The 24,673-nt window shown below is 38.9% G+C and overlaps 3 protein-coding genes across 7 annotated transcripts; all 3 read left to right on the top strand.

Moving 5' to 3' along the window:
* The first annotated feature begins 2,400 nt into the window (after nucleotides 1-2,400).
* Nucleotides 2,401-7,884, top strand: LOC103992363 (zinc finger protein CONSTANS-LIKE 10). Of its 2 annotated transcripts, XM_065192761.1 has the most exons (6): nucleotides 2,401-2,555; nucleotides 3,583-4,280; nucleotides 4,834-5,058; nucleotides 6,018-6,122; nucleotides 6,250-6,322; nucleotides 7,139-7,884. In XM_065192761.1, exons 2-6 carry the CDS (start codon nucleotides 3,702-3,704, stop codon nucleotides 7,198-7,200), a joined length of 1,044 nt encoding a protein of 347 aa, XP_065048833.1. In that variant the 5' UTR covers nucleotides 2,401-2,555; nucleotides 3,583-3,701; the 3' UTR covers nucleotides 7,201-7,884. The 2 variants fall into 2 exon arrangements, with proteins under 2 accessions (XP_065048833.1, XP_009410304.2); XM_009412029.3 differs by having other exon boundaries at nucleotides 6,018-6,322.
* A 992-nt stretch (nucleotides 7,885-8,876) lies between these two features.
* LOC103992362 (26S rRNA (cytosine-C(5))-methyltransferase NOP2B) lies at nucleotides 8,877-17,497 on the top strand. The gene is made up of 17 exons (XM_009412027.3): nucleotides 8,877-9,220; nucleotides 9,321-9,487; nucleotides 9,597-9,660; nucleotides 9,794-9,927; nucleotides 10,022-10,105; nucleotides 10,265-10,339; nucleotides 10,426-10,497; nucleotides 10,593-10,666; nucleotides 11,826-11,878; nucleotides 13,830-13,939; nucleotides 14,177-14,245; nucleotides 14,347-14,421; nucleotides 15,450-15,542; nucleotides 15,627-15,706; nucleotides 15,787-15,886; nucleotides 16,638-16,909; nucleotides 17,043-17,497. Exons 1-17 carry the CDS (start codon nucleotides 8,959-8,961, stop codon nucleotides 17,092-17,094), a joined length of 1,836 nt encoding a protein of 611 aa, XP_009410302.2. The 5' UTR covers nucleotides 8,877-8,958; the 3' UTR covers nucleotides 17,095-17,497.
* Nucleotides 17,498-19,610: 2,113 nt separating this feature from the next.
* Nucleotides 19,611-24,000, top strand: LOC103992361 (serine/threonine-protein kinase D6PK). Of its 4 annotated transcripts, none has more exons than XM_018829166.2 (4): nucleotides 19,611-19,972; nucleotides 20,626-20,689; nucleotides 20,977-22,105; nucleotides 22,932-24,000. In XM_018829166.2, exons 1-4 carry the CDS (start codon nucleotides 19,754-19,756, stop codon nucleotides 23,803-23,805), a joined length of 2,286 nt encoding a protein of 761 aa, XP_018684711.2. In that variant the 5' UTR covers nucleotides 19,611-19,753; the 3' UTR covers nucleotides 23,806-24,000. The 4 variants fall into 4 exon arrangements, with proteins under 4 accessions (XP_018684711.2, XP_065048832.1, XP_018684712.2 ...); XM_018829167.2 differs by having other exon boundaries at nucleotides 19,615-19,972; nucleotides 20,626-20,681; XM_065192760.1 differs by lacking the exon at nucleotides 20,626-20,689 and having other exon boundaries at nucleotides 19,612-19,972; nucleotides 20,863-22,105.
* The last annotated feature ends 673 nt before the right edge of the window (nucleotides 24,001-24,673 follow it).

Raw genomic sequence — 24,673 nt, 5'->3', positions numbered from 1 at the left:
AGAAATTACAATATCTGAGTTCATTTAACAAATAAAATTTTCTTAATCCTGAAGGTATGCTAACACTACTAAGTCTCTCATTCTTTTCATTGAGCAAGCTATGCTGATACCTTTTATTCCAGGTAAATCATCTTCTGGCAGGAGAAGCTTGCATGACATAGGAAGTGTGCCAAACCCCTATGAGCAGGCAATATCTATTATAGGCAGAACTCCTTCAGATTTTGATGATTGCAGTCTTATACCATGCTTTGACTTTGGTGATGGTCAGTATGTTCATAGAAGATACTCCTCAATCTACAGCTCCGCTGGTCATGTAGTTATGTAATCCTCTCATGTAATGGATTACAACTCATGACAAAGAGGTGTTCGGCTTCTATCATGGCAACACGATGGATTCAGGGAAGCACAGCAGCGCTACAGAGAATTAGTTCCTGGAATCAAACTTGCAGGTTGGCATGAAATGTCCTCTCATCTGCAACTTGGTAAACTAATGATCATTGCGATTTGAGTGCACGCCATCTCCTGTGGTTGGAGCAGGGCCAACATCATCTGCTCCTATAATTGAGACTGTTGTGAGCATTGTTGATGAGAGTGGTGGTCAGTACCATGTACTTCTCATCATAGCGGATGGACAGGTTTGTCTTCCTACCAATCCAACTACGTGGATATAAACTCTCTGATGAAAAATCTCGCCGCTTGTATGTTTAGGTGAGTCGAAGCGTCGATGTCGAGATCGGTCACTATAGTCCACAAGAGGAAGATACCATTGCAACCATGGTTGAAGCTAGGCGAGCATTTCTCAAAGACCATGATCAAGATTGTCTCTCTGCTACTTTGCAGATCACTGCTGATCGAATTCATCAATAAAGCAAGTATCCATTATCGATAATTTTGGCTGGAGTTGGGGATAAACCATGGGAACTAATGAAAGAATTCGATGATCATATACCCTCAAGAACATTCCAGGTTGTATACATGACAGTGAATTGCTTCAAGCAGAACCTCCTTGATGAACTCCACTCTTTGTTTCCTCTGCTTGCAGAGTTTGTAGACTTCACAGAGATGATGTCGAACAACATCACGATGAGCAAGGAGGAGGCGAGCTTTGCGTTGGAAGCACCGATGGAAATACCAGCTCAGTGTCAAGCTTCTATAAGGCATCGACTGTAAGGGTAAACTTCGACTGTCTTCTCCTTGAAATCTGTATCTTATCGTTCGTGTATTGATCCATATTTATCGTCGTCGTCATCTCCAGTTGCAGACGAGGATTACCCTGAAAGAATCCTCTTCCTCCCCCAGCTAGGAGATCTATTCCTGCATGCTTTGATCCGATTCAATATCAATCAATAGTTGACTTGCAATGAACATGAAACTATGTAATTTGCAGTCACAAATGCATCGTAAAGCATGTATTATTCCCCGAGCATAAATCTTATTCCCAAGAATCCAAAGCATCTAACTTTGTGGGTTCGGTCACCCACCATCAAAAGTTGCGTGAATCTCCGCGAAGCTGGTTCTCAACCACACGTGCCGTCCAATCGTTGGCCACCGCGCTTGTCCGATTGGTCCGCACCATAGCAGCTCCTGTCCTGCTGACACGTGTCCAGTTAAGCGCACTTTTCGATGCTTTACGGATAACACTGCCAGCTCATGCTTCCAATCGCGCGGGTCCCACCGTCTTCCCCGTCACGTGTCGGCAGCGCTTCGTGCGATACCTACGACAGGACGGCGCGGCGAAAGTACTGTCTCGCCCCTTTCGCACGCCGGTCTTTTCCTCGGAGCCGTCGGATCTTTATCTGACCGCCGTGATCGGCTCTCGGCGCCCGGTGTGTGCAAGCTTATGAAAGCTCGAAGCATCCCCGCGTGCTCCGTCCCTCCTTCCAGATAGGGCAACGCGGCACGCGTTTCCGATGTCGAAATCACCGCCGTAGGCAGATCATCCGACGGTTGCCATCGCTCGGCGCGTGTTCCACGCGTTGACGATTCCATCGCGGCTCCCGAGTAGATCGATCCCGGCCGGCCATGTTTGGCTTCGACAATCGCAAGGAATGAGCGACCAAAGTCACAGGCATCGCCCTACAGAGAGCGGTACCCGCCGTCACAGCGACTGCTGCTCGTTGATTGGATCATCATCGACGAGTGGGCCCGCAGTGTCAGTTTGGAGAGTCAGGGGCAGTTCGGATAGTTTCGCTAACCTGTGAGGGTATTACGGTAATCAACCGTCGACAACGGTTTCGGTATACAGCTAGTCGTGGCTTCGTGTCGAACGTACGTGGACGAAAAGTTACTGTTAGGCTATAAACGAATTATGTTATTACATCAATGCCACTGAAAAGTGCAACGGCGTTGCACTTTTCAAGGGTCCCAGCGGGCCGCCCCATTAGGCCTCCCCTTGTTTTTAGTCCCACAGGCTCGTCTCATCTGCTCATCTCTATCTAAATTACTCCCCCCAAGAGGAATCGGGTCTCCTCAAATCGCTCATCCTACGCTAGGGTTTCTCTGCTTCTTGCCACGGAGGAAGGGAGCTTGCGGTTCGCGAAGGCCGTTCGGGATCGGTAATGATTGATTATTGATTTACATATCTTCTTTTGACGTTGGATTTGATTTTAGCCGCTGTAGCTGCATAGAGTTAGTGATGTCTCGGGTTATTATTTTATACTGAGGCGTTTTAGCAAAGATTTGATCTTGAAAGGGAACAGATATGTTTTCTCTATCTTTCTTTGGTTTTGAATCTCGATACAGTTTGATTGTTGCAGAAAATCTTTTTTTCTTTTTAATTGGGGGTTCAAATTAGAGTATTGCTTCTTCTTTTTCTTTTTTTTTGAAGTTCATCATGAGATTTGATACTTCTTCCTGCCGTAAAATGTTTGGATTTTATATAAACGTGAGAGAACAGTATATACACTTTAGATCAGTTTGTTTATAGTATGTGGTTATAGCTTCTCCTATCTACGAAAATTATTGGCAGAGAATGATCCAAGAAAAGGTTGCTATTTTAGGTAAGAGAGGTTATCTAAGTCCATTAAGATACTGGAGATGGTATTAACGACTTATAGAATATGAAATTTCTCCTTCAACTTGATTTGACTTTAACTTCTATTTTCATTTTAGACTTTTTCCTCTGTTTGGGACTCAGTTGAAGGAAAATTTATGCCATGGAAACTTCTGGGCCATGAAATAGTCTGTTGGATGCTCACGTCCGATTATTGGAAAATGTCTAGATGACAGACAATAACTAATTAATTGTAAAATTGAAGAGCTGTATATATCTGTTTATATTTGCTTTCAAGATTCGGATGAATTAGGCATTAAACCTGACCAAACGGAAGCCTTCCAGATGCTCAACCTCCAGCCTACCTAGGTGATGGCTAGAGTTGTACTCATGTTAGTCATTGCGGTCGTGTTACTCTTTAAATACTTATAGAACTTCCCTGGTGCATCGTGAATTTACGTTTTCATGATTTAGGTAATTGTTTTATATAGAACGATTTAGTTTATTAAAGCCCATGATATTCTTTACTTTATAGGCATGTCATTCTAATCTTTGATTATTATTCCTTTTCTTTGGCATGTGGACGTTAGTGGCTTTTGCACTTATGAAGTCTCTTGGAGAAGGAGGAGCTTGTGTTGTATATTACAGGAAGTGTTCTAGAGGCTCACTGTGTTGATTTGTTCAGCTATCTTTTGTCCATTGAACTAGCATGGGCCGTCTTTGTGATTTCTGCATGGAGCAAAGATCTGTGGTCTACTGCAGGTCTGATGCTGCTTCCTTATGCTTGTCATGTGACCGTAATATTCATTCTGCAAATGCACTTTCTCGGCGGCACTCGCGTACACTTTTATGTGACAGATGCACTACCCAACCTGCTATAGTAAGGTGCATAGAAGAAAATGCTTCGCTTTGCCAAAACTGTGATTGGAATGGTCATGATGGGTTGGCATTGACTTCAGAACACAAGAGGCAGACTATCAACTGCTACTCAGGCTGCCCATCAGCAGCAGAATTTTCTAGAATCTGGTCCTTCTTTGAATTTCCTGATATGGAAGAACCTGATTTTGAGAAAGGATTGATGACTATCAATGAGAACAGTGTTACCAATTGTTGGGGACCTCCAGAGGACAGCAGTACTGCCAATCTCGGCAGCACTGGAAAGATGAATGATATAAAAGCTGTTGAGAAGGCCAATCCCTGGGTGGAGTCATCTTCAGCATCTGGATTAAATGCTATGTCATGTAGTGCTGATCGACCAGCTGGTTCAATGGATTCAACTACACCCAAGGTACATCAGATTTTTTTAGTGCATATTAGTAGCTTCAAAATTTTAATTTATTGAGATGCAAATTTATTGCACTTTTTTGTGAAATGCAAACTCCTATGCTTTCTAATGGAACTTCTTTCCACAATTTGAGAGTCAAGTTTATTCTTTTTGGGCAAACCATGATTAAGGATTTTTCGTGATAAATATATGGAAGTTGTGTGCCCTTTCTCTGAACACTATGGAGGAGTTATATGAGATAGTCTCTGTGCTGCTTTATAATGAATGCTACAATGATGTTATTGAGGTCTGGCTTATTGTTAATCTTCTAGATAGTTATTACAGAACCTTTTATTTGAATACGTGGCCGTCATCTTCTGTTTTATTTTGTGACACAATGCACATTCTCGCCAAGAAAGTTGTATAGCTTTAAATTATGAAAAAACCAGTGCAGTTATCAACGGTCTCTGTGAACTTCAAGACAATGATTGCTCTTTTGAATTGTCATCGAGCATACCTAAAAGAACTTTTTACTAATGCGACTGCTAATCACTTTAAATTGTTTGACTGTGTCCAGACAAGTTGTCCCAGGACAGATGATGTTGATTTCTGTAAAGATGATTTCTATGAAGGTTTCACAATGGGCGATGTAGACATGACATTCGAGAATTATGAAGAACTCTTTGGTGCATCACACAACCAAACAGGGGATCTTTTTGATGATGCTGGAATTGATAGTTTTTTTGACATGAAGGAAAACTCTGCTACTAATTCCATTTGCCATGGTGAATCTGCCGAAGAGGTATATCATGTAGCTTTTTCCGCTGTTGTAGCACATTGCAAAGTGAAAAATCATAACTTGAATTCTTAGTTATTGGATGAAATTGTGTCATTCATATGCTCCAGCTCCTTTATTCATTGCATGTTAGATTTACGAATTGCCTATGTAATGTTTAGCTTGTTGCCATCTATTGGGGACCAATGCTTAGTTGTTTGTCTAGTAGAATACAACTATTAGGTTTGGTCCTATTTCAAATATAAGTTCTCATTAGCTTTTGAATGCTTAACTCATGGAAGGAATTTTGAGCTTTGATGGAACTGGTATCTGGGGTAGGGATAAATGTCATGGTTGAATAATTACAAACCAGATAAATATTTATTGAATTAAATCTCTGACATATAGGTTTCAGTTTGTATGGACATATTCTACCTACCGTGGTACTCTTAGAACAGTAAGTTCATCTTGATTTAACTCGAGTTACTATTTATTTATTTTATCATGATGACAAACTTCTTTTGCTAATATTAAAGTCATGGCTTGCCTAATTGTATGATCCCAACCGGATTGGTCAGCGAGGATTAGAACCTGGCAGAGAACATCTGATTCTTGGCTGAATCATAATATAGATGGCTGAAGAGCCTGGAACTTAATCAGAATCAGCTGGAATTAGCCAATTTCAACCAGTCTCGACTGACCTATTGCTGCCAGCAGCTGAAAAAGAAGAAAAAGAAAATTCAATGATGCGAGTGGTTCTTAATTACCCACCCTCTGCTATCCTGCAAAACTCATCCAAATGCAAGAATGTGCTACTTGATTAAAAACTTATCAAGCGTGATACTTGCTTTTATCTGTCATTTCTGCGTGAACTAATTAAATTTTAGTGCTCTTTCTTGCTCATGTTTCTTTTTATTCAATTCATTTGAACTAAGAATTATTAGTGCTGTCCTCAATATCATTCTCAAGAATCATCTGATGGGCAGGTTAAACAAATGCAAGCAACATGCGGTAATGCAGTATCTGCTGATCCTGCAATGTCAAATCCAGAAGGAAATGCAGAATCTAGCCTGGCTTTACCAGGACTCCAGGTGCAGTCCACTCTATCATTTTCCTTTTCTGGTGTGACTGGTGAAAGCAGTGCAGGAGAATATCAAGATTGTGGAATGTCGGGAATGATTCTAACAGGTGAGCCTTCTTGTTACCATGCTGGTCCAGGAAGCTCTTCATTGCCTACATCTAACAGGGAAAGTGCTCTCATCCGTTACAAGGAAAAGAAGAAAACTCGCAAGTAAGTTCAGATCATGAGTCTCAAAGCAGACTTCCAAAGAATTTATATGCCTTTATCTGTTAATTGAACACCTATTATTGGATTACCATGCTGGTCGGTAAGGTTGCTCCTTTGCAACTTGGGAGACCAAGGTTCGAGTCACTGAAACAGCCTATCTGTCATGGATTTGTATTGTTTGCTGATGCTATGTGCCAAAGCCGGCACAACCATTTCTCTAAATATACACTCTTGAATTCCTGGTCATTGAACCGTATAGACAAACTTCTTTGTGCAATTAAAATATATTTCCCTTTCTAGGATGGTGCATTTAAATGCAACAAAGGGTGGTAATGCTTAAATGCTAGATCAAACAGCATGAGTTTGTGTTGATCTTGGGCAACTACTAGTGAGAAAAAAATATCATATATATGATATTTGTATGTATATACTGTCTAATAACCCCCAGTAATTCTGAGTTTCAAGATATTGAAGATGTGGAGGAGCGTGGATTAGACCATAGGATAAAATTTTATCAGTCTGCTTCATCCTGCTAGTGAGAATAGGGCCTTTCCTAGTTATCACTTCCAACTTGTCTCTGGATGCCCAAAAGAAAACGCATCTTTGTGCCAAAAATACTCTCAAAAGCACCTATGTCCACTTAGCCGTGTAAAATTCATGCTCTTGTCTGCTGCTTGTTCTGCAGGATTCTATAACCTTGGATCCGTGGTTGTATCCAATTATATATGAACTTTGTGTACATAAAGATCTAGATTTAGAGTCTACTTGTAATTATTCAGGGAGCATATGTGACTAAATTCTCAGTTTCTCCTCTTTCAGGTTTGAGAAAAAAATCAGGTATGCTTCACGCAAAGCTAGAGCAGATGTCAGACGAAGGGTGAAGGGGCGGTTTGTCAAGGCCGGTGAAGCTTATGACTATGATCCACTTTCCGAAACAAGAAGCTGTTGAGTACAGCAGCATTTTGCCTACTATGATATTAAGCTTTCGAGAAACCAAAAATTGAGATTGGCTGCCCATCGCCCGTTATAAGGAATGAAAAGGAAAATAAGAAAGGCAATTTGATTGGCAACTGAATAAATTGGAATTGGAATTACTTCTCCTAAGCTTCAGAGGTAACTCCATCTACAAATTTTCCGTTGTAAGATGGCCACATTAATCTTGCACATGTTGTCCATTTTTTCCCTGCATGGTGGCTGGTGCATATATGTGCTACAATTTTGGATAACCAGAGTGTTTGATCGGTCCATCTAAGAGCCGCTACTTATGTTCATCTACACTAATCCTTCTAACACTTCCTTTTTTTTCGGACTCATCTAAGGACCAGTTGGTACGCAATGACCTCTCTGCACTCTGCGGTTGTAGTGTCTTGCTTCCAGGTTTGGCTTTTATTTCAGATGTGTCTATATCCAAAACTCTTTTTTATTCTTCTGTTGTGGAAGGGAGATATCACCTTGTATCTATATTCACTTGTGAAAGGGAAGTGTATATGTAACAAGAGGCTCGGAGGATAATCTACTTTTAACTTGTAAATATACCTTTCCAAGCTATGGCTTCTGGTTATTAATCCTGGCTTTCTTGCTCATGAAACATGCTCTGAGAATGCAATGCCTTTCCAAGCTTTCTTGCCTTACTATAATTTATCGACAAGGTGGTTTAACTGCAAAACCTGCTTGCCTTGCAGTATTCCTTTTCTTGATGCCAAAGATGAGCTCAACCTTTCTTTTTGGTCCGACTATAAAGTCAACTGTGGAGATGTTTCTATTTATCGTATTTGCTTTTTTGCTTCCTCAATATGCAGAATTCGTATCAGTCTTTCAAGTTATAGATAGGAGTGTGCAGTTCTTGCTAAATTCAACAGAAATCACTGACATAAACAGTCATGATCAATCTTGACTTTTTGGTTTGCTCTGATGCCAACGATGATGTTTTGGTTTAATTTATCGCTTAAAATTTTCTTTTGCTAAAAAAAAAACTATAGGACTTTAGGATGACCTGATCGAACTTTCGATATATCATTATGTTGATCGGTCATCCGTAATCTTAATCCAAAATAGAGTTAGGAGATATAATTATGCATCGATGAGCCTCTCTTAATCTAGAAATCATGTGTTCTTTGTCCCCTTCTCTAATCGATTCACTATCCAAGCATTCAAATTTTGTCTAAACCTTGATTCGAAGTATTTATACTCATCTCAAACCTATCGGTCATAATATAATCGCCCATTGGGCTATTGTTTCGCAAAATCACTTTTTCTACCCGACCCCACTCCACCCCACCCATACGATGTACCCGTCTAGAGGCGGTAATGCGTCCCACATATGACGCTCGGTGTATCTCAAGACGTCACATTGGGTGCGGTTTCGCGAGTATGTTTACGCCGTCGGCTCTTGCGAGTAGCGAGAAAGAACCCGAACCCGTATTCCGCGAACCCTTGAGTTGGATTCCGTCCAAGAGGCGTTGTGGGACCCTCATAATAAAGCCTCGGCTCAGCCGTCGTGACTGGGGTACATGGGCGCGAGTATATTTACGTCGTCCGCTCTTGCGAATGCGAAAGGAGGAACCCGGACCCTTCGCTCTTAAACCCTAGGGTTTCATCACTCATCCGCGCTCTCTCTTTTTCCCTTCCCTTGATTGCCTATGGCTTCTCGGGCGCAGCGGAAGGCCGTCAAGTCGGCCAGCCCTAACCTCATGAAGAAGAAGAACAAGAAGAGTCAAAGAGATGAGAAGGAGCTTGCTTCTAAGGATATCGATGCCCTCGAATTCGACCCAGGCTCCGAGGAAGAGATGGAGGAGGACGACCGCAGCCAATCGTCGGATGTTGAAGACGATGAGTCTCCGTCAGATGCCTCTTCGGATGGCGAACCGTTTACCGACGATTTCCTTGGCGGCAGCGATAACGGTGCTTTTCACCGCCGATTTGTCTTTCTTTTAGGTTTCTTATCGTGGTGATCGTTCGGCTTGATATTTTGGGTTTTCTGATGTTTCTGCTCGCGTTTCAGAGGAAGCGGAAGAGCCGGGGTCGGGCTCGGATTCAGATGAGTCTGATCTGGAGGCAAAATCGAGAGCCTTAGACGAAGCCAAGTCCAGGGCGGAGGAGGAGGCGGAAGAGGAATTAAGGCTTAATATAAAGGAAGAGTCGGATGAGTTCAGATTGCCCACCAAAGAGGTCAGCTTTATCCAAAATTTGCTCCTTTTTTACGTTTAATAACTTTCTCTCTTCTGCTCGATTTTCTGGGAAAGCTTGCTCTTTTACTGAAGCATGACTAATGTTACAGGAACTCGAAGATGAAGCTCGTCAGCCGCCCAATTTGCAGAACATTCGTAGGCGGATCAATGAGAGTGCGTAGTCTTGTTTCCCTAGTCCTTGAGCTATTGCAGTCATTCATATTTGTCATTTGTTCAAGGTTGCATTCTTTAATTACTTCTATGGTACTTAAAGATACATTGTTCTTGTCTTTGCTTCTCTTGACAGTTGTTCGTGTGCTATCTAATTTCAACAGTCTGAGGCAGGAGGGTGCTTCAAGGAAGGATTATGTCAATCAGCTTAAGGCAGATTTAATGTCTTATTATGGCTATAATGAATTTCTAATAGAGGCTTTTATTGAGGCAATGCGATTGTTTTTCTTACCCTTTTTCTTTTAATGGTCTTATGCACCATTGAGTTCTTGTTTCTTATACTTGCTTAATTTTGTCTTTTCAGATATTCCCAGCTGTTGAACTCATTGAGCTACTTGAGGCTTTTGAAAAGGGTAGACCTGAATGTCTGCGTACAAATACTCTAAAGGTGACTAGAATTTTATCCATTTTTTTCCCTTAAGGATGTACTATGCCACCATTGTTATTACTTGGTGAACAGATTATATTTCTACAAGTTTCTTCTTTTTTTGAATATTTGGTTGTTATGTGCATGGACCCTGCGTGCTTCTAACTTTTTGGTCAACAGACTCGTAGACGTGATCTCGCTGGAGTTCTAATTAACAGGGGTGTGAATTTAGACCCAATTGGCAAGTGGTCAAAGGTAATTTTGGTTTATTGTTTCTTAAACATTTTCCTTGTAGTTTGTCTTTGAAATTTTGAAGATATATGTGTGATTGAATATGACAGGTGGGGTTAGTTGTATATGATTCTCAAGTGCCTATTGGCGCAACACCAGAGTATTTGGCTGGGCACTACATGGTAAGAATGTTATGACCTTTGTTTTCCTTGCTAAGCCCATTGATTGTGTTTATATATTTTCTTGTTAGATTTTTTGATGTTCACTATGTATGCAGAAACAAGCTGCAAGTTCCTTTTTACCAGTTATGGCGCTTGCTCCTCAAGAAAAGGAACGAATTGTTGATATGGCGTAAGTACTGTTAGTCATGTGTTTGGAAAGTATTTTTTGTGCTTTTTTTACTTTCAGTCATTTCAGTTGATGAATTGTTCAAATTATCAGCTGCATAGATGCACCAGATATTAAGCTAAATAAAAATTTGAATTAATGAGTGATGCCTAGACAATTTACTTATCATATGATGTCTACAGTTTGACCACTTAATATGCTAAATGTGATTAATACTAAATGCAAAGAAGTGGTTGTGGTCGATTAATAATAATAAGGAGAAACATAAGAAGAGAGAAAGATAAGGGTGAAAAGAAAAAGAAAAGACAAGTAGATGAAGGAGGAGGCCTGCTTCCTCCCTATCTACTAGTACTCCTCAAAAAACGTTTGAGGGACTTGGATATTTTGTTGTGATAAAATTTGGTAAGCTGGAATTGAATGCTGATTTATTCTGTTATAAAAATAAAGTTCTTGACTTAACTAGCAGCAGTAGTGTTTCATCGAAACTTTTCCAATTTGTTCTATTAAAACTAAGTTGGAAATACCTAAGAAAAACAATTTTTTTTCCTAAGATGGACTCTGTCTGGATGCTGGACATATACCTTCACGGTCTCAGTAGTGCTATTATAAAGTAGAAACTATTATATATGGTTGTGAATACTTCTTTTTTACTAATCCAAAGGCATGGGAGTACATGATGTCATCTAGAAGAAAATCAGGAAGAGTCTATCTTATGCTGAAATATTTTGGACATTATAAATGTCAAGTTTGAAGTGCAAGTGCTTTCGCATTATCCGATAATTCTTTGAAACCTTTTTGAACTATGCTGTTTGAGTTGCAAAGTGCAAGTGATCTAATGCCTCGTGTTAGTGACACGATATTGGATGCCGTTGCTTTCTTTGTTGATCTTGAATATTCAGCTCTGTTTGTTTGTCTAATATCTTATGCTGAAAATTTTTGTACCTTATAAGTTGTAAGTTTGAAATGCAAGTGCTTTCACGTTATCAGATAATTCTTTGATCCTTTGTTGAGCTATGTTGATTGAATTGCGACATGCAAGTGATCCAATGCCTTGTGTCAGTGACAAAATATTGGATGCCATTACTTTCTCTGTTGACGTTGAATGTTTGGTTTTCTTTGTTTTTCAATACTCTTTTTCCTAATAGCACCTTTTGTTCTTCAGTGCTGCTCCAGGTGGTAAAACTACATACATTGCAGCCCTCATGAAGAATACAGGTAAGCACAATATGCTCTACTTGATTAGTTTGCATGTTCTTAATATTTTTATCATCTTCACCTTTTCACTAATATTTCTTGTTTGTGTTCATATGACTTAATTCAATGCTTTAGATCACTTTTTTTATGCTTGAGATGAAGATTGATGCACAGGATTATCAGAAACTGTTGACTAAGTAGTGTTCGCATATATGAAAAATTACGGATAGTGTAAGTTTGAGTGTCAAAAGGCGGAAAACCGCATAGTGTATGTATTCAACGAATAGCTGTAAATGCACTTGCTGAGTGTAATGAATCAATTTAGATTAGTGATACAAGGAGTAGTTGATGAAGACCAAATATATTAGAAACAGTTAATAAAAAACATGTTTGATGTCTCAATGTATCAAAAGGGGATTAGTGTAGGCTAACCAAAGAGTTTAGAACTGACTTATTATTGTTTTATTTGTAGTTTTTCTTTATAATTTTCTTGTTTTAAGAGAAAAGTTTTTTCTTTCTCATGATTTATTTATGCAAAACTTTGTCAAAATGGAGAAAGCCCATAAAAATATTGGAGAAATTGGAAGTTACACAATTTTGGTTTTTTTAAAGGCACATTTTGGGTATGAAAAGTCATTTCAGTGACATTTATCTTTTACGAACTTGACTCTCATTTAACTTAAATGACCATGAGTAGAAGATGTGGATGGTTTTCTTGCTTTAATATAATGATTGGGATCAAATGGATTTTATTAGTAGAATCTATATTGGTCATGAATATAATTTAAGATATTAACTTTCTAAAAGAAATATGGAATTGAAATATAAAAGATAAAAATTGCATTAAACGAATAGAACATATATTTTAGAAAAATAGTTAATTCATGTTTTACATATACATAATAACAACAATAAAGCTATAAGTCTCAACTATTTGTGATCGGCTACATGGATCATTTGTCATCATTGATATTTGTAAAAAATCACATGTTTATTTAAGTTCAGAGTACTTAAGTCTTTATTTATAGTTTTTATTAAAGTTTTTTTAGGTCTTTCTTTACTTCCTTGTACCACTAACATTAATCATTTTTCGTCTTTTGATTACTACATTCGGAGGTCTCATAAGCACATGCTTATATCATCTTAAACAAGTTTCTCTCATCTTATCATCTATCGAAGCAATACCTAGTTGTTCACAAATAAATGTATTTCTTTTCCTATCTTTCTTAGTAACTCTATACATCTATTTCGACATTCTCATTTCGACAATATAAATTTTTTATATATGTTATTTCTTAACTATCCAACACTCAGATCGATAAATCATTGTTGATCTCACAATTGTTTTACAATTTTTTTCTCTTAATTTCAAGGGTATCCGATGTTCACACATGACTCCTGACGCCTCACACCATTTTAACTATCTTGTTTTTATTCTATGAATAATTTCCTCATCGATCTCTCCATCTTATTGAATAAGAAACTATAAAGAAAATTTATTAACTTATCCATAGCATTAAAGATATTGATGGTCTCCACTATTGGTCAAAATCGGCCTACCTGAGTTGAATTTGATTGATTGTTTAATTCCAATCAGTTCCTGTAGATAAAAATCAACAAAATTTGGCTGAAATTGGATTGTTTATTTGTGTGATACTGATAATCAAGCATATTATAATGGACTCAGACATTGATTTTTAAAAAACAAGATATTTCAAGAGTTTTAGATACTGCATCAACCATGATGTCATGACAAAGTATGGCGATTTTAGATCATGATATATCACTTTGTTACACATGGCTATTAACTTAAAAAAAGTGTGCTAAGTGCTCTTTGGTGGTTAAACTTTTTATTGTGGTATTTTGAGTTGTCAATTCTTTAATTGATGTGTTCTTTTATTTTGTTGTCACTTCCAAGGCAAACTACTGAATTTTGTAATATTTATAAGTTGATTCACTTTGATGTTTTCAGGAATAATCTATGCAAATGAATTCAAAGAGACCAGGCTCAAATCACTATCAGCTAATATACATCGTATGGGTGTTACTAATACAATAATATGCAACTATGATGGGAAGGAGGTTAGTTATGATAAAGCATATGATCTCATATGATCATTTTTTTACATGATTCATCAGTTAACACCTATAGTCAATTTTACACATTGATTGTTTTCTCCAAGCCGAAACCTTTAATATTTTGGATGTTTTGTTTCTGTTATATTTGAAGTATGATAATTTAAATATGTATTGCTGACTGTCAAAGTGCTTATGAAATTGAACATCCTTCATGTTGTTGTGTCTGTCTGTTAAATCCAGCTACCGAAAGTTTTTGGACTTAATTCTGTTGATAGAGTATTGTTGGATGCTCCCTGCACTGGAACTGGGGTAAGACGAGTGCATCATTCTTTTGTTCTGCTAGCAGTTGGATGACAAGTTTCTTATGAAGTAAATCACCAGATACTGATTTACTATATTCTTGGTTAAAGGTTATCTCAAAAGAACAATCTATTAAAACATCCAAGACCATTGAAGATGTACAGACCCGTGCCTTTGTGCAAAAGGTAAATGTCACTTCTGCTAGTATCTCTTTTTTCTTGGTTTTTGAGTCTGGTCATCTTATGGGGGATAATTTTGTCGTCTGCAAAGGGTTTGCTGATACTTAGTTTAATGCATTCATGTTCACTTCAGTGGATAACAGATTCTAATTTTGTATCAATTACTGAAAACGAATGAATGTATAGACCTTACTTTATAGCAAGCAAGATGGATGATTCTGAAATGTATACCTTTTTCTTGGATGGGATATTATAAAGGTTTTTCTTAAACACTGTGGAACTTATCTGGAGTCTGAAAAAAAATTATTGTATTATGAGATTTAAAGTTGTATCACTAAAATATATCAAGAACTTATAACTTCTATTCACCAAATAAAATTTACATGAACATGCTTGACGATGCCAGTACACACATAAGCCTGACATCAACTTTGTTGCCCGTCCTCTTTTTCTTTTCTTTTCCTACTCTTTTGAACTTGGAATGCTAAAATGATCCTTTTTGCTAGGGACATTTAGATATTTCTTGATATTTGACTAATGTTCAACTAAAACACCTTCAGTGGCCTCTAAAGGAAACAATGTGATTCTCTTCACATTTCTTACAGAATTTGTGTGCTTTTTTTTCAAAAAGCAAAATCATTGTTTTTTTAGACTTCTAAGCTCTAACCGTAAGTTGCCTGTGCTCCTGAGAAGTGCACCACAAATATTATCTTTGCCTGTTCATAAGTGGAACGCTTATAAGCATGGTTCGACTGACATGAAGTTGATGAATGTCTCTCTGCCTTATAAATTTACCCTTTTTCATGTTACAACAATCTGACCTTTGCAAATCTTTTTGATAGCACTTGACATCTTTTTTTCCCTGAAAACTTGATAGTTTCCCCCTTTTGGCTACTGCAATTTTATTTAATTTCTGGCTGATAATGTTCTTTAAGTGTTCATTGATTTATATGAATTGGATGCTTAATATTCTTAGTGTTTGGATCATATTGCATGATACTGAATGATTGTCTAAAGTAGCCAATCTCTTGCAGCAACTTATTTTAGCAGCAATTGATCTAGTAGATGCTAATTCAAAGACAGGCGGTTATATAGTATATTCAACCTGCTCCATGTTGATTCATGAGGTTTGTGAAGCATTGAATGGTTAAAGAGATTCATTTAGATATTCATCTGCTGATTTTTATCTTTCTATTCCATTCTATTTGTAGAATGAGGCAATTATAGATTATGCGCTGAAAAAGAGAGATGTGAAAGTCGTGCCATGTGGATTGGACTTTGGTCGCCCAGGGTATGTTCAAATAAATGTTTAATGTTTGCTTGAATGGCAGTCTAGAACAGTCAGTTTTATTCTAATGAGTATTTGTTCAGATTCATACGATTCAGGGAACATCGCTTTCATCCATCATTGGAGAAAACAAGGCGGTTTTATCCACATGTAAACAATATGGAAGGATTTTTTGTTGCAAAGGTACATTTTTATCTTGCAACATGTTTACAACTGAATAGTTACAAGTTCAAATATGTATCATGAATCTGATTATCAGTCTTTTCACTGTGATGCTTTCTTGATGATTTAGAGCTGAAGTGTTTTCTTACAATATAACGACTTACAGTAGGTGGCATTACAATTGACAAGATAGTGATTAACATCTGAAACAGTTGTCTGGTAAAATGAAGAAACATGCAGAATCTAAATTGCTTTTGTGCTTATCAATACTATGAGTGAAGAAAATGGTTTATTAGCTTGAAAGCCCATCTATCAATATGTTGTGCACTTTACTATATACGTTTACATGCCCATCTGTGGTGCCATTGGTTTTGATCTTATTATGATAGAATCACCTTTCAAATTCTTAGTAGTGGAATTTTTCTTGGGGTTCTTGATCTCTGCCTGTAGGCTTACTGTGTCGTATCATAAAATTCTTGTCCAATTTTTCTTTGATCCCCTGAGATTTTTTACAAGTCCAGCCATTGTTCCTTGTGATATAGTATTTTCATATATCGATGTGCATACACTAAAACCTTATCGTAAATGCTTTACTATTTACATCTTCCATCCCAGCCCTTTGTCTTGGGCTTAACAGTTCAACAAATTGGGTTCTAGTTAAACCAAACTTTAAATGTTTGTCATGAGTTATGTGTCATAAGCAATGGTGATATAGGTTGAAACTCCATGATTTTGGAACATGACTCCATAATTTCATCATTGCTATTTACAGTTGAAAAAGTTGAGCAATTCCAAACCAGCAGCAGCCTCTCAACCCAACCAAACTTCAGAAGTGGAAAATGAAGCAGCTGTTATTGATGGCAACAAGGATTCTCAAGAAACCCCAAATGGGAACCCTGAACAGCTTAAAACACCAAAACATGCAGGGAAGAAAATTAGAGAATCTAAGAGTGGTGTCCAGAGTGGAGTAATATCAACTTCATCTAAGAACCAGGCAGGGAAAAAACGGAAGCTTTCATCTAAAGAGAAAGTCACTGACTCAAGGTAAGGCTTCACTGAACCTGCAATGACATTTTCTTTGTGAATCAAGATATACCAACTATTGAGTAGCAAGAATAGTGAGTTTTGTTCCTAGTACATTGATGTTGTTTTGAAACTGTATGTTTATTGATGACAGAGAAAAGAGAAGGAAGGCCCTGAAAAAGAGAAAGCCGAAGGAAACCCGATAATATGGTGGTGGTTTACTAGCTGTCTACAGAACTCAGCCTGGGAATAGCAAGATGAACCAACTAATTTGGTAAATGACGCAAGCAAGTTTAGACTGATATGAGGAGCTATATAACGGCTGCTTAAGATGGGGATCTTATGTTTAATTGTGCCTGTCATTTCTTCACACCATGGAACAATCAGTGATCGGTATGGCTTTATGGCACATACCGAGTTTGACGGACAAGTCTGGTGGTGAATGGAGCAAATTTTGACTGAATTGAGTTATACTGATTGCCCAAATGTGGTATTCCTCTTATTTGTAATATTTCTTGTTCTAAGATTGTTTATGCTTGTTATTCGAAACAACATAGTGATCTTTGTACCGCCATGCTGATTTTTATGGTTAACACTTGTTAGGGTGCACATCTGTTTTCCAGTTCATGGATCATATCTCCAGCAATGCTAAGCTACAACACATCAAAATTTAGTTCCATTCTTGGTTTGAAGGGAGTGATACAATAAGCTCCATCGTGAGAAAGTGTTATTGTTTTAAGATATGTGAAGCTCTATTTAATCTCCATTGAGGGGTATCGGAGAAGAAAATTAAAGCACAAAGACTAAACTCTGTAGATAATCCTCAGAGAATTCATTAGTCTCTGCACTTGTATGCCAAATCACGTTTGATTGCCACAAGTCATAGCCTCTTATGTCCAGCAACGTGCATCAGTATCAGCCACTTGAATTTGGATTTGGCTGGAGAAAAGAAGCAACAGTAATGAAGATATTATTCTCATAAGAACATGCAAGCACTTCAAGAGAGTGCTTCATTGGATCCTCCAATCTTGTCTTGAGACATTGGCTGTTTGCAGCTTGCTGAGCTTGTTTAATTTGCATGATGGCCTCCTCTCCTTATATTATTATTATTTTATCATGCATATGCCAGAATCTATCTAATTGATCCTCCTGAGAAGTCTTCTGTCAATGTCTGGCAACTTCAATGGTAGCATCTTCCACTTAAACAATTACTGTGAGCTTTCTCCATCATAACCTTGGTCAGCATGCATTGCTGTCCTAACCTAACAGTTAATGGTGCCAATCCCAAGAACTAGTTTATGCTTTCATAGTCTCATCCTGCAAGAGGACTGGAGCATGCCTTGATTGTGATTTGGGTGTAGGAGAAACTTAATCAAGCATCACACATCCATTTAGGCTTCAGCAAAGTTTCATGGTTGCATCATCTTACAGGAACTGAGTCACCTTGCAATGTATTCTCAGAAGGCTCTTTGTCTCTCGTTCACAATCCAAAGTCTTTACTTGGAAGAGCCATTTCCAGAGTGCTGCTGCAGTGCACATGCCTCCTGCAGGTAGCACACAAAGAGAGTTATTTTATGGCACAAATTTTGGAGCTTTTACAGTGCTGGGTGAGGTTTAGGAGATGCCCAACAAGACGAGACCCATGTGCTTCAGCTCATCTCCCTATGCATAGGCTTCATGAGGTTTTGTTTTGTTATCTTAATCAATGGATCAAAGACAGCACTGCACTTGCTCTCTAGAAGACCTTGTTGTAGACATCATGATCTGATCTACCCCTTCTAGTATGGGTTTTATTAAGCATGGATTATCCTACTTTAGCCTGATAAAGATCTCCATGGCCTTAAAACTGTGGATCATTGACCATGTCAGATGACTGTGAACACCATAAAGCAATTCATGATGCTTGGGTCGAAGGCAACTTAGCCTCGCAAGCATGAATAAATCACCATCGGTATAGAACAACTAAGCCTATGAGATTGCTGCTGCTACTCATCTTGGAGAAGATGTGATCTCTTACCAATTACTTTGGTCAAATAATTGGGTACCATCATCCTCAGGAATCACACTCGTGAAGCTGAGGGCTGCTGGTTCATTACTGCTGCTGCTGTTGACTGTGACATGCTTGAATTGAAGATCTTCAGTGTGGTCAAAAGGAAACAAGAGTGTGAATCCTGAAGAGGACACCTGAAAAGTCTCCGAATTGTGGCCATCTTTTGTTGTCATCAGCAGCAGAGGCAATGAGCACTGTTAGTGAGTAAACTTGACAGTGACTGTGGATATCCGGAGGCATATTCTGAGCATATCTCTCCTGTACTTCCTCCACAACTTGGTGAGAGTCCAGCACTGTTCCATTGATGGACGGGCACGCCATCGACGCTGCTCTGTCAGCCTGGGATCCCACCTCGAATCTTGCTGCTAGCTAAACTCTACAAGAAAAGTCCACATTTTGAAAAGAAGGAAGATCACTCTGAGAAATGCAGGTTCATGGCAGAGCCATGATCGTCACGGTGCCAAGCTCTTGAATCGGATTCGAACGGCACAGGTGAGAGTATATATAGTGTACATCCCTCTTGTTCTGATCCAAAACATGCAATGGGGTCGGGGATTCGGGACAAGCTGGGATTGAAGGGTGTTTCTATCATTTCCAAAAGGCTAAAAGATGGGGGTCTTTGAGGAGCCAATCAAAGAGTCACAGGAGGGTGGGAGGGTGTTTATGGAACTTGGGGAAACTCTTGGTGTTGGGAACGGCGCCTGAATACTTGGGGTTTGGGTGGTAAAACTGAAGGGGCATTGAGATAGGTGAGAGAGGGAGCTAATGGAATCACAAAAAGCTGTAGCTTTTGCTTTGACCGTTCTCCCTCTTCCATGCACAACTGCACACCCACAAACACACATCCAAAGCCACCACAAGGAAGCAGCCCCAAACACTTTCCAAATAAAAAATCCCTTTTGCTGTCTCCCTTTAGTTTTCTTCAGCAAACTTCCCCTCCTCCCCTTGCTGCTTCCCCTCAGTCGTGGATGCCAGGCGGAGCCATCCAACATCCGCACACTGAAAGCTCTAAAGTTGTGATCTTTGGGAGCAAGGTATGACTTTGGGCTCTTTCCCTCTCACTTCTGGTTGAATTCTTGCATCTCGCCATTTTCATTTGTTGTTTTCTCCTTTCTGTCTCTTTTTCTTCTTTCTCTGGCATCCTAAATCTACGTGTTGTCTTCGGTTTGGGTGGATCGGACCTGCTCTAGGACTAATGGACGAAGATTTCATGGGAAGCATTCATTGTTTTCTTTCTGTTTACTGAAAAGTCCTTCATCTTGCTATTCCGAGGATCTGATATTTTATAATGAGCAGAAGTTGCGATTTTTGCGGCTGGAATGATCCTTGGTTCTTGATTCATGATTCCTAACATTTTACTGGTACTTTTGAGATATTGGAGTTTTCGCTTAGAAAGGTGTTAATGCTGCATCTACTTCTTCTTCTTCCCCTCGCAGAAAAAAAGTTATTTGCTTTAAGGTGGGTTATGGTCCACCATCCTCGCTGTTGTGGAAAGTTTGTATCTTTAAGTGCTTTTGTGTGATCTTTTATTCGGTCCTTTCGCTATTATGTAGAGGTTGGTGCCCTCTTGTGGACCAATGTCTTTAAGTAGCTTTGGGAGGTCTCAATGTTCTATTATATGAAGCTTCTTTGAATTGCATTCCAGTTAAGATGATAAGTTAATGGACCTTTCTGATTTTGCTCTTAGATCTTGGCATACCGGCTTTCCTTGGAATGTGTTGATCGGTCATCGTCTACTGTGAGGTGGATTGGTATTTGAGAACTGTTTCTTTATCTCGATATGCATATTATGTTTGGATTCAGATGTTCTTAATCTGTAGGTTATATGTTCTGCCCATCCTTTTTCCTAGAGCAGATTTCTCAAGTCTCTTATTTGTGATCTTGTCACCTCAGTCATGCTTCCTCCATGTCATTGCATTTGCAGATCATGATTTTAATACTTACCTTCCCTGTAAAAATCTGTGTTGCTGAAGAGCAATGCATGAGATGGTTATTTCTGGCAATTTTTGGTAACTTTCTGTAATTGTCATGACGGCAGATCCTGGCTTGAGAAGATCTATTGGTGATGGAGCAAAATATTTTTGGTTCTTTGGTGGAGTGCTTCAAATAGTTTTTTCTTTCTGGGAAAAATGGAGTAGTAATTTGTTGGTCAATTTGGCCTTGTTCGACACACAGGGGTTATTAATGGCTTCAAAGGCTACCTTGAGTAACCGCTCCGAGAAACAAGTTAAAACACCTGGGAACCAGAAAGTAAAGCCAAATTTTCCACATACTAAACATGTTGCAAAGCCAAGCAAATCAGAGCCTACTGCATCAAAAAATTTGGTAGCTGTCGGCGAGAGCATGACAAAGCATATTTTGTCCGAAGTTTCAGAGAATAAAGAACCAAACCACTCGCTTAAGGACACTATTGATTCTATAACAGATAAGGTTCGTTCTACGGTCATGCTTTCTTCAGAAAATAATGACATGAATCCATCTTCCGATGGTTGGAAGCAACCAACACAGCGTGCCGATTCCATTGAACCAAGTGGCACCATTATCTTGGAAGGCAATGGAGATCAAGAAAAGAAATCTGAACATGGTGCAAATAATGGTATTGTTTCTGCTAAAGCTAGTGTTGAGGACAGCAGTATAACAAGGGCTAGTGAAGGTGCTAAGATCAGTGACAAAGCTGATGTTATTGAGAACAGGAAAAGCAGCATGTGCAGGCCTAGTACAAGCAGTGATATCAGTGATGAGAGCTCATGCAGTAGCTTGAGTAGCAGCATTACTAAGCCCCATAAGGGAAACGATTCAAGATGGGAAGCAATTCAAATGATACGAGCTAGAGATGGATTTCTGGGTTTAAGCCATTTTAGGCTGCTAAAGAGGTTGGGATGTGGTGACATAGGTAGTGTTTATCTATCAGAGTTAAGCGGCACAAAAAGCTATTTTGCAATGAAGGTCATGGACAAGGGATCATTGGCTAGTCGTAAAAAGCTTCTAAGAGCTCAGACAGAGAGGGAGATATTACAATGTCTGGATCATCCATTTCTTCCGACGCTATATACCCACTTTGAAACTGATAAATTCTCCTGTCTGGTGATGGAGTTCTGCCCGGGAGGAGACTTGCACACCCTTCGGCAGAGGCAACCAGGGAAATATTTTTCTGAACAAGCAGTGAAGTAAGTCCTATACTTCACTTTCCTATAAGCACTTGAGTTACAGCTTTTAGACTATTTGTTATTCTTTTCAAGATTCTTCATTTTCATATAAAATCTGTATATGCTTGTATACATTTTTTTCATGTTAATTTTGCAGTATAGATGGTTCGAGTTTAGGGCTTTCATATTCAGATGTTTTACTTCAAAGCTCATTGGTTTTCTTGGTCTTATTCATGATTTGATATTGCTATTGTCATGACTGTAATCATAATCATGTTGGATTAAAAAGATTTAAAGATCTAGAAAATGCTCAGCAGTCAATTTTTATGAAGGTTCACATATTGGAAGTGGCTAACACACGTATTGTGTTGTGGAAAACTTCATGGAGCATTCCCAGGTTTGTTTAATTGAGAGATTCTTTGACATTCTTAAGTTCTCATCCATGACATGTCTATCTGGTTATGGTCATCCACCTCCTTTGTTGGAAGCATGTCATCATGTAGAAAATCATTCTTTAAACTGGCCAACCGCCTTGGTTCTTAGATACCCAATCCAAATCTAAATTAGTTGGCGGTCGTTTGACTTATAATCTGCTGTGCCACTTCTACATTACAGAAATGATTGCAGAGCCAATAAGCTTTGGTTATATTTCTAAATTGGTTCTAGATGAAGTTATGCAATTATGCATGCCTTATTTTGAAATATTAAGCAGGGCATATAGTGCTGGAGGACAGTGGTTGAGATACTAACAATTCTTTTTCCATTAGACATAATTAGTAGTACTAGAAGAGCTGACACTGATCTGCTTGCGACTTATAATTGTTTCTTCTTGACATTGATATTGCAGGTTCTATGTAGCAGAAGTCCTCCTAGCACTAGAATACCTGCACATGCTTGGCATTATATACCGTGATCTCAAGCCAGAAAATGTCCTTGTTCGGGAGGATGGGCACATCATGCTTTCTGACTTTGACCTTTCCCTTCGATGTGTAGTTAGCCCCACACTGATCAAGTCTTCCAACCCAAAATCGGAATCATCACGGAAGAACAACCCAGTCTACTGTGTCCAGCCTGCTTGCATCGAACCACCCTCCTGTATCCAGCCTTCTTGTATTGCTCCCACGACATGCCTTGGCCCTCGGTTTTTCTCCTCCAAGTCCAAGAAGGACCGGAAATCTAAGACCGAGATAGGGAACCAGGTTAGCCCCTTACCTGAGCTCATAGCAGAACCCACAGATGCCCGTTCAATGTCGTTTGTGGGTACACATGAGTACTTGGCCCCTGAGATCATCAAGGGTGAGGGCCATGGGAGTGCCGTCGACTGGTGGACCTTTGGCATCTTTCTGTATGAGCTTTTGTACGGGAAAACTCCATTCAAGGGATCAGGTAATAGGGCCACATTGTTCAATGTCATCGGCCAGCCATTGCGCTTTCCGGATTCCCCAATTGTGAGCTTCTCTGCCAGGGACCTGATAAGGGGACTGCTCGTGAAAGAGCCACAGCACAGGCTCGCATATAAGCGTGGGGCTACGGAGATAAAGCAGCATCCGTTCTTCGAGGGCGTAAATTGGGCCTTGATACGGTGTGCAAGCCCCCCAGAAATCCCGAGACCTGTCGAGATCGACAGGTCCCCACAGCCTATTGCATCAACAAGCCAAAAATCTGCACCTGCAATCAATCAGAAAGGATCTGATAACTATCTTGAATTTGATTTCTTCTAGCAATGCTTCTCCACTGAGTACCTCTGCTGTGTCAGGAGAGGGTCTATAGTTTTTCTAAATGTTTGGTGTTTGCAGCTGGTATTTTGTATCAACTGTCAAATTTCTATCAAGCTGCATACTGCAAGTTGCATATGGTTTTCCATGATTTGTACTCAAATACTTCTGAATGAATGCTGAGACATTTTCTCCTGTTCATTACTACGAATCTTTTTCCTTCTGTTTTTGGTTAAATTTCTTGTTTCGACCGATTCACTTTTAATTAGAGAGGTTATTTTACCTAATCTTACAGGGTATTTTGCCTCATGGACTACCTGAAGAATCATTCTTTTGTTGTTGAATTAGCAGGGGTGAACTCCTCCCTATTTTTAGCAACACTTGAGGTCAACCCACAAATGAGAAGGTAAAACAAATGAGGTCAACACACAAGGACTTGAGGTAGATCCTTGTTGACTGATAAAGAACAATAAATCAAACATATGGAAAACATGAAATCTTTTTCAGTTGGTGCTACTAGCCATCATAAAACAATGGAGGTTCACAGGAATCAGAATCTTTCCTCTTAATTATGCTATCTATCTTGCTAATTCCTGCAGATACCACCATCCTCATACTGCTTTATGTTGTTCAAATGATGCTTGTGAAAATGTTGATAAAAAAAAAATATATGGAAAACCAAATACAAAAACCCTAAATAATGGCAAAATAATCTCTGAATTCTATTGATATATTAGATAAAGAAAATGTAGACTCATCAAATCTTTTTTTCATGGGGAGAAAAAACAATACATCCAAATTTCGTAGAATTAATTTTCCAAGAAAGAATTTTAATTATGGAAATTTCACTTCCTAATATATAAACGTGCGTTCT

Source organism: Musa acuminata, chromosome BXJ1-7 (assembly GCF_036884655.1).
Source record: "Musa acuminata AAA Group cultivar baxijiao chromosome BXJ1-7, Cavendish_Baxijiao_AAA, whole genome shotgun sequence".
NCBI lineage: Eukaryota > Viridiplantae > Streptophyta > Magnoliopsida > Zingiberales > Musaceae > Musa > Musa acuminata.
The sequence above is the reverse complement of the archived record's forward strand: the minus strand, read 5'-3'. Positions and strand labels throughout refer to the sequence as shown.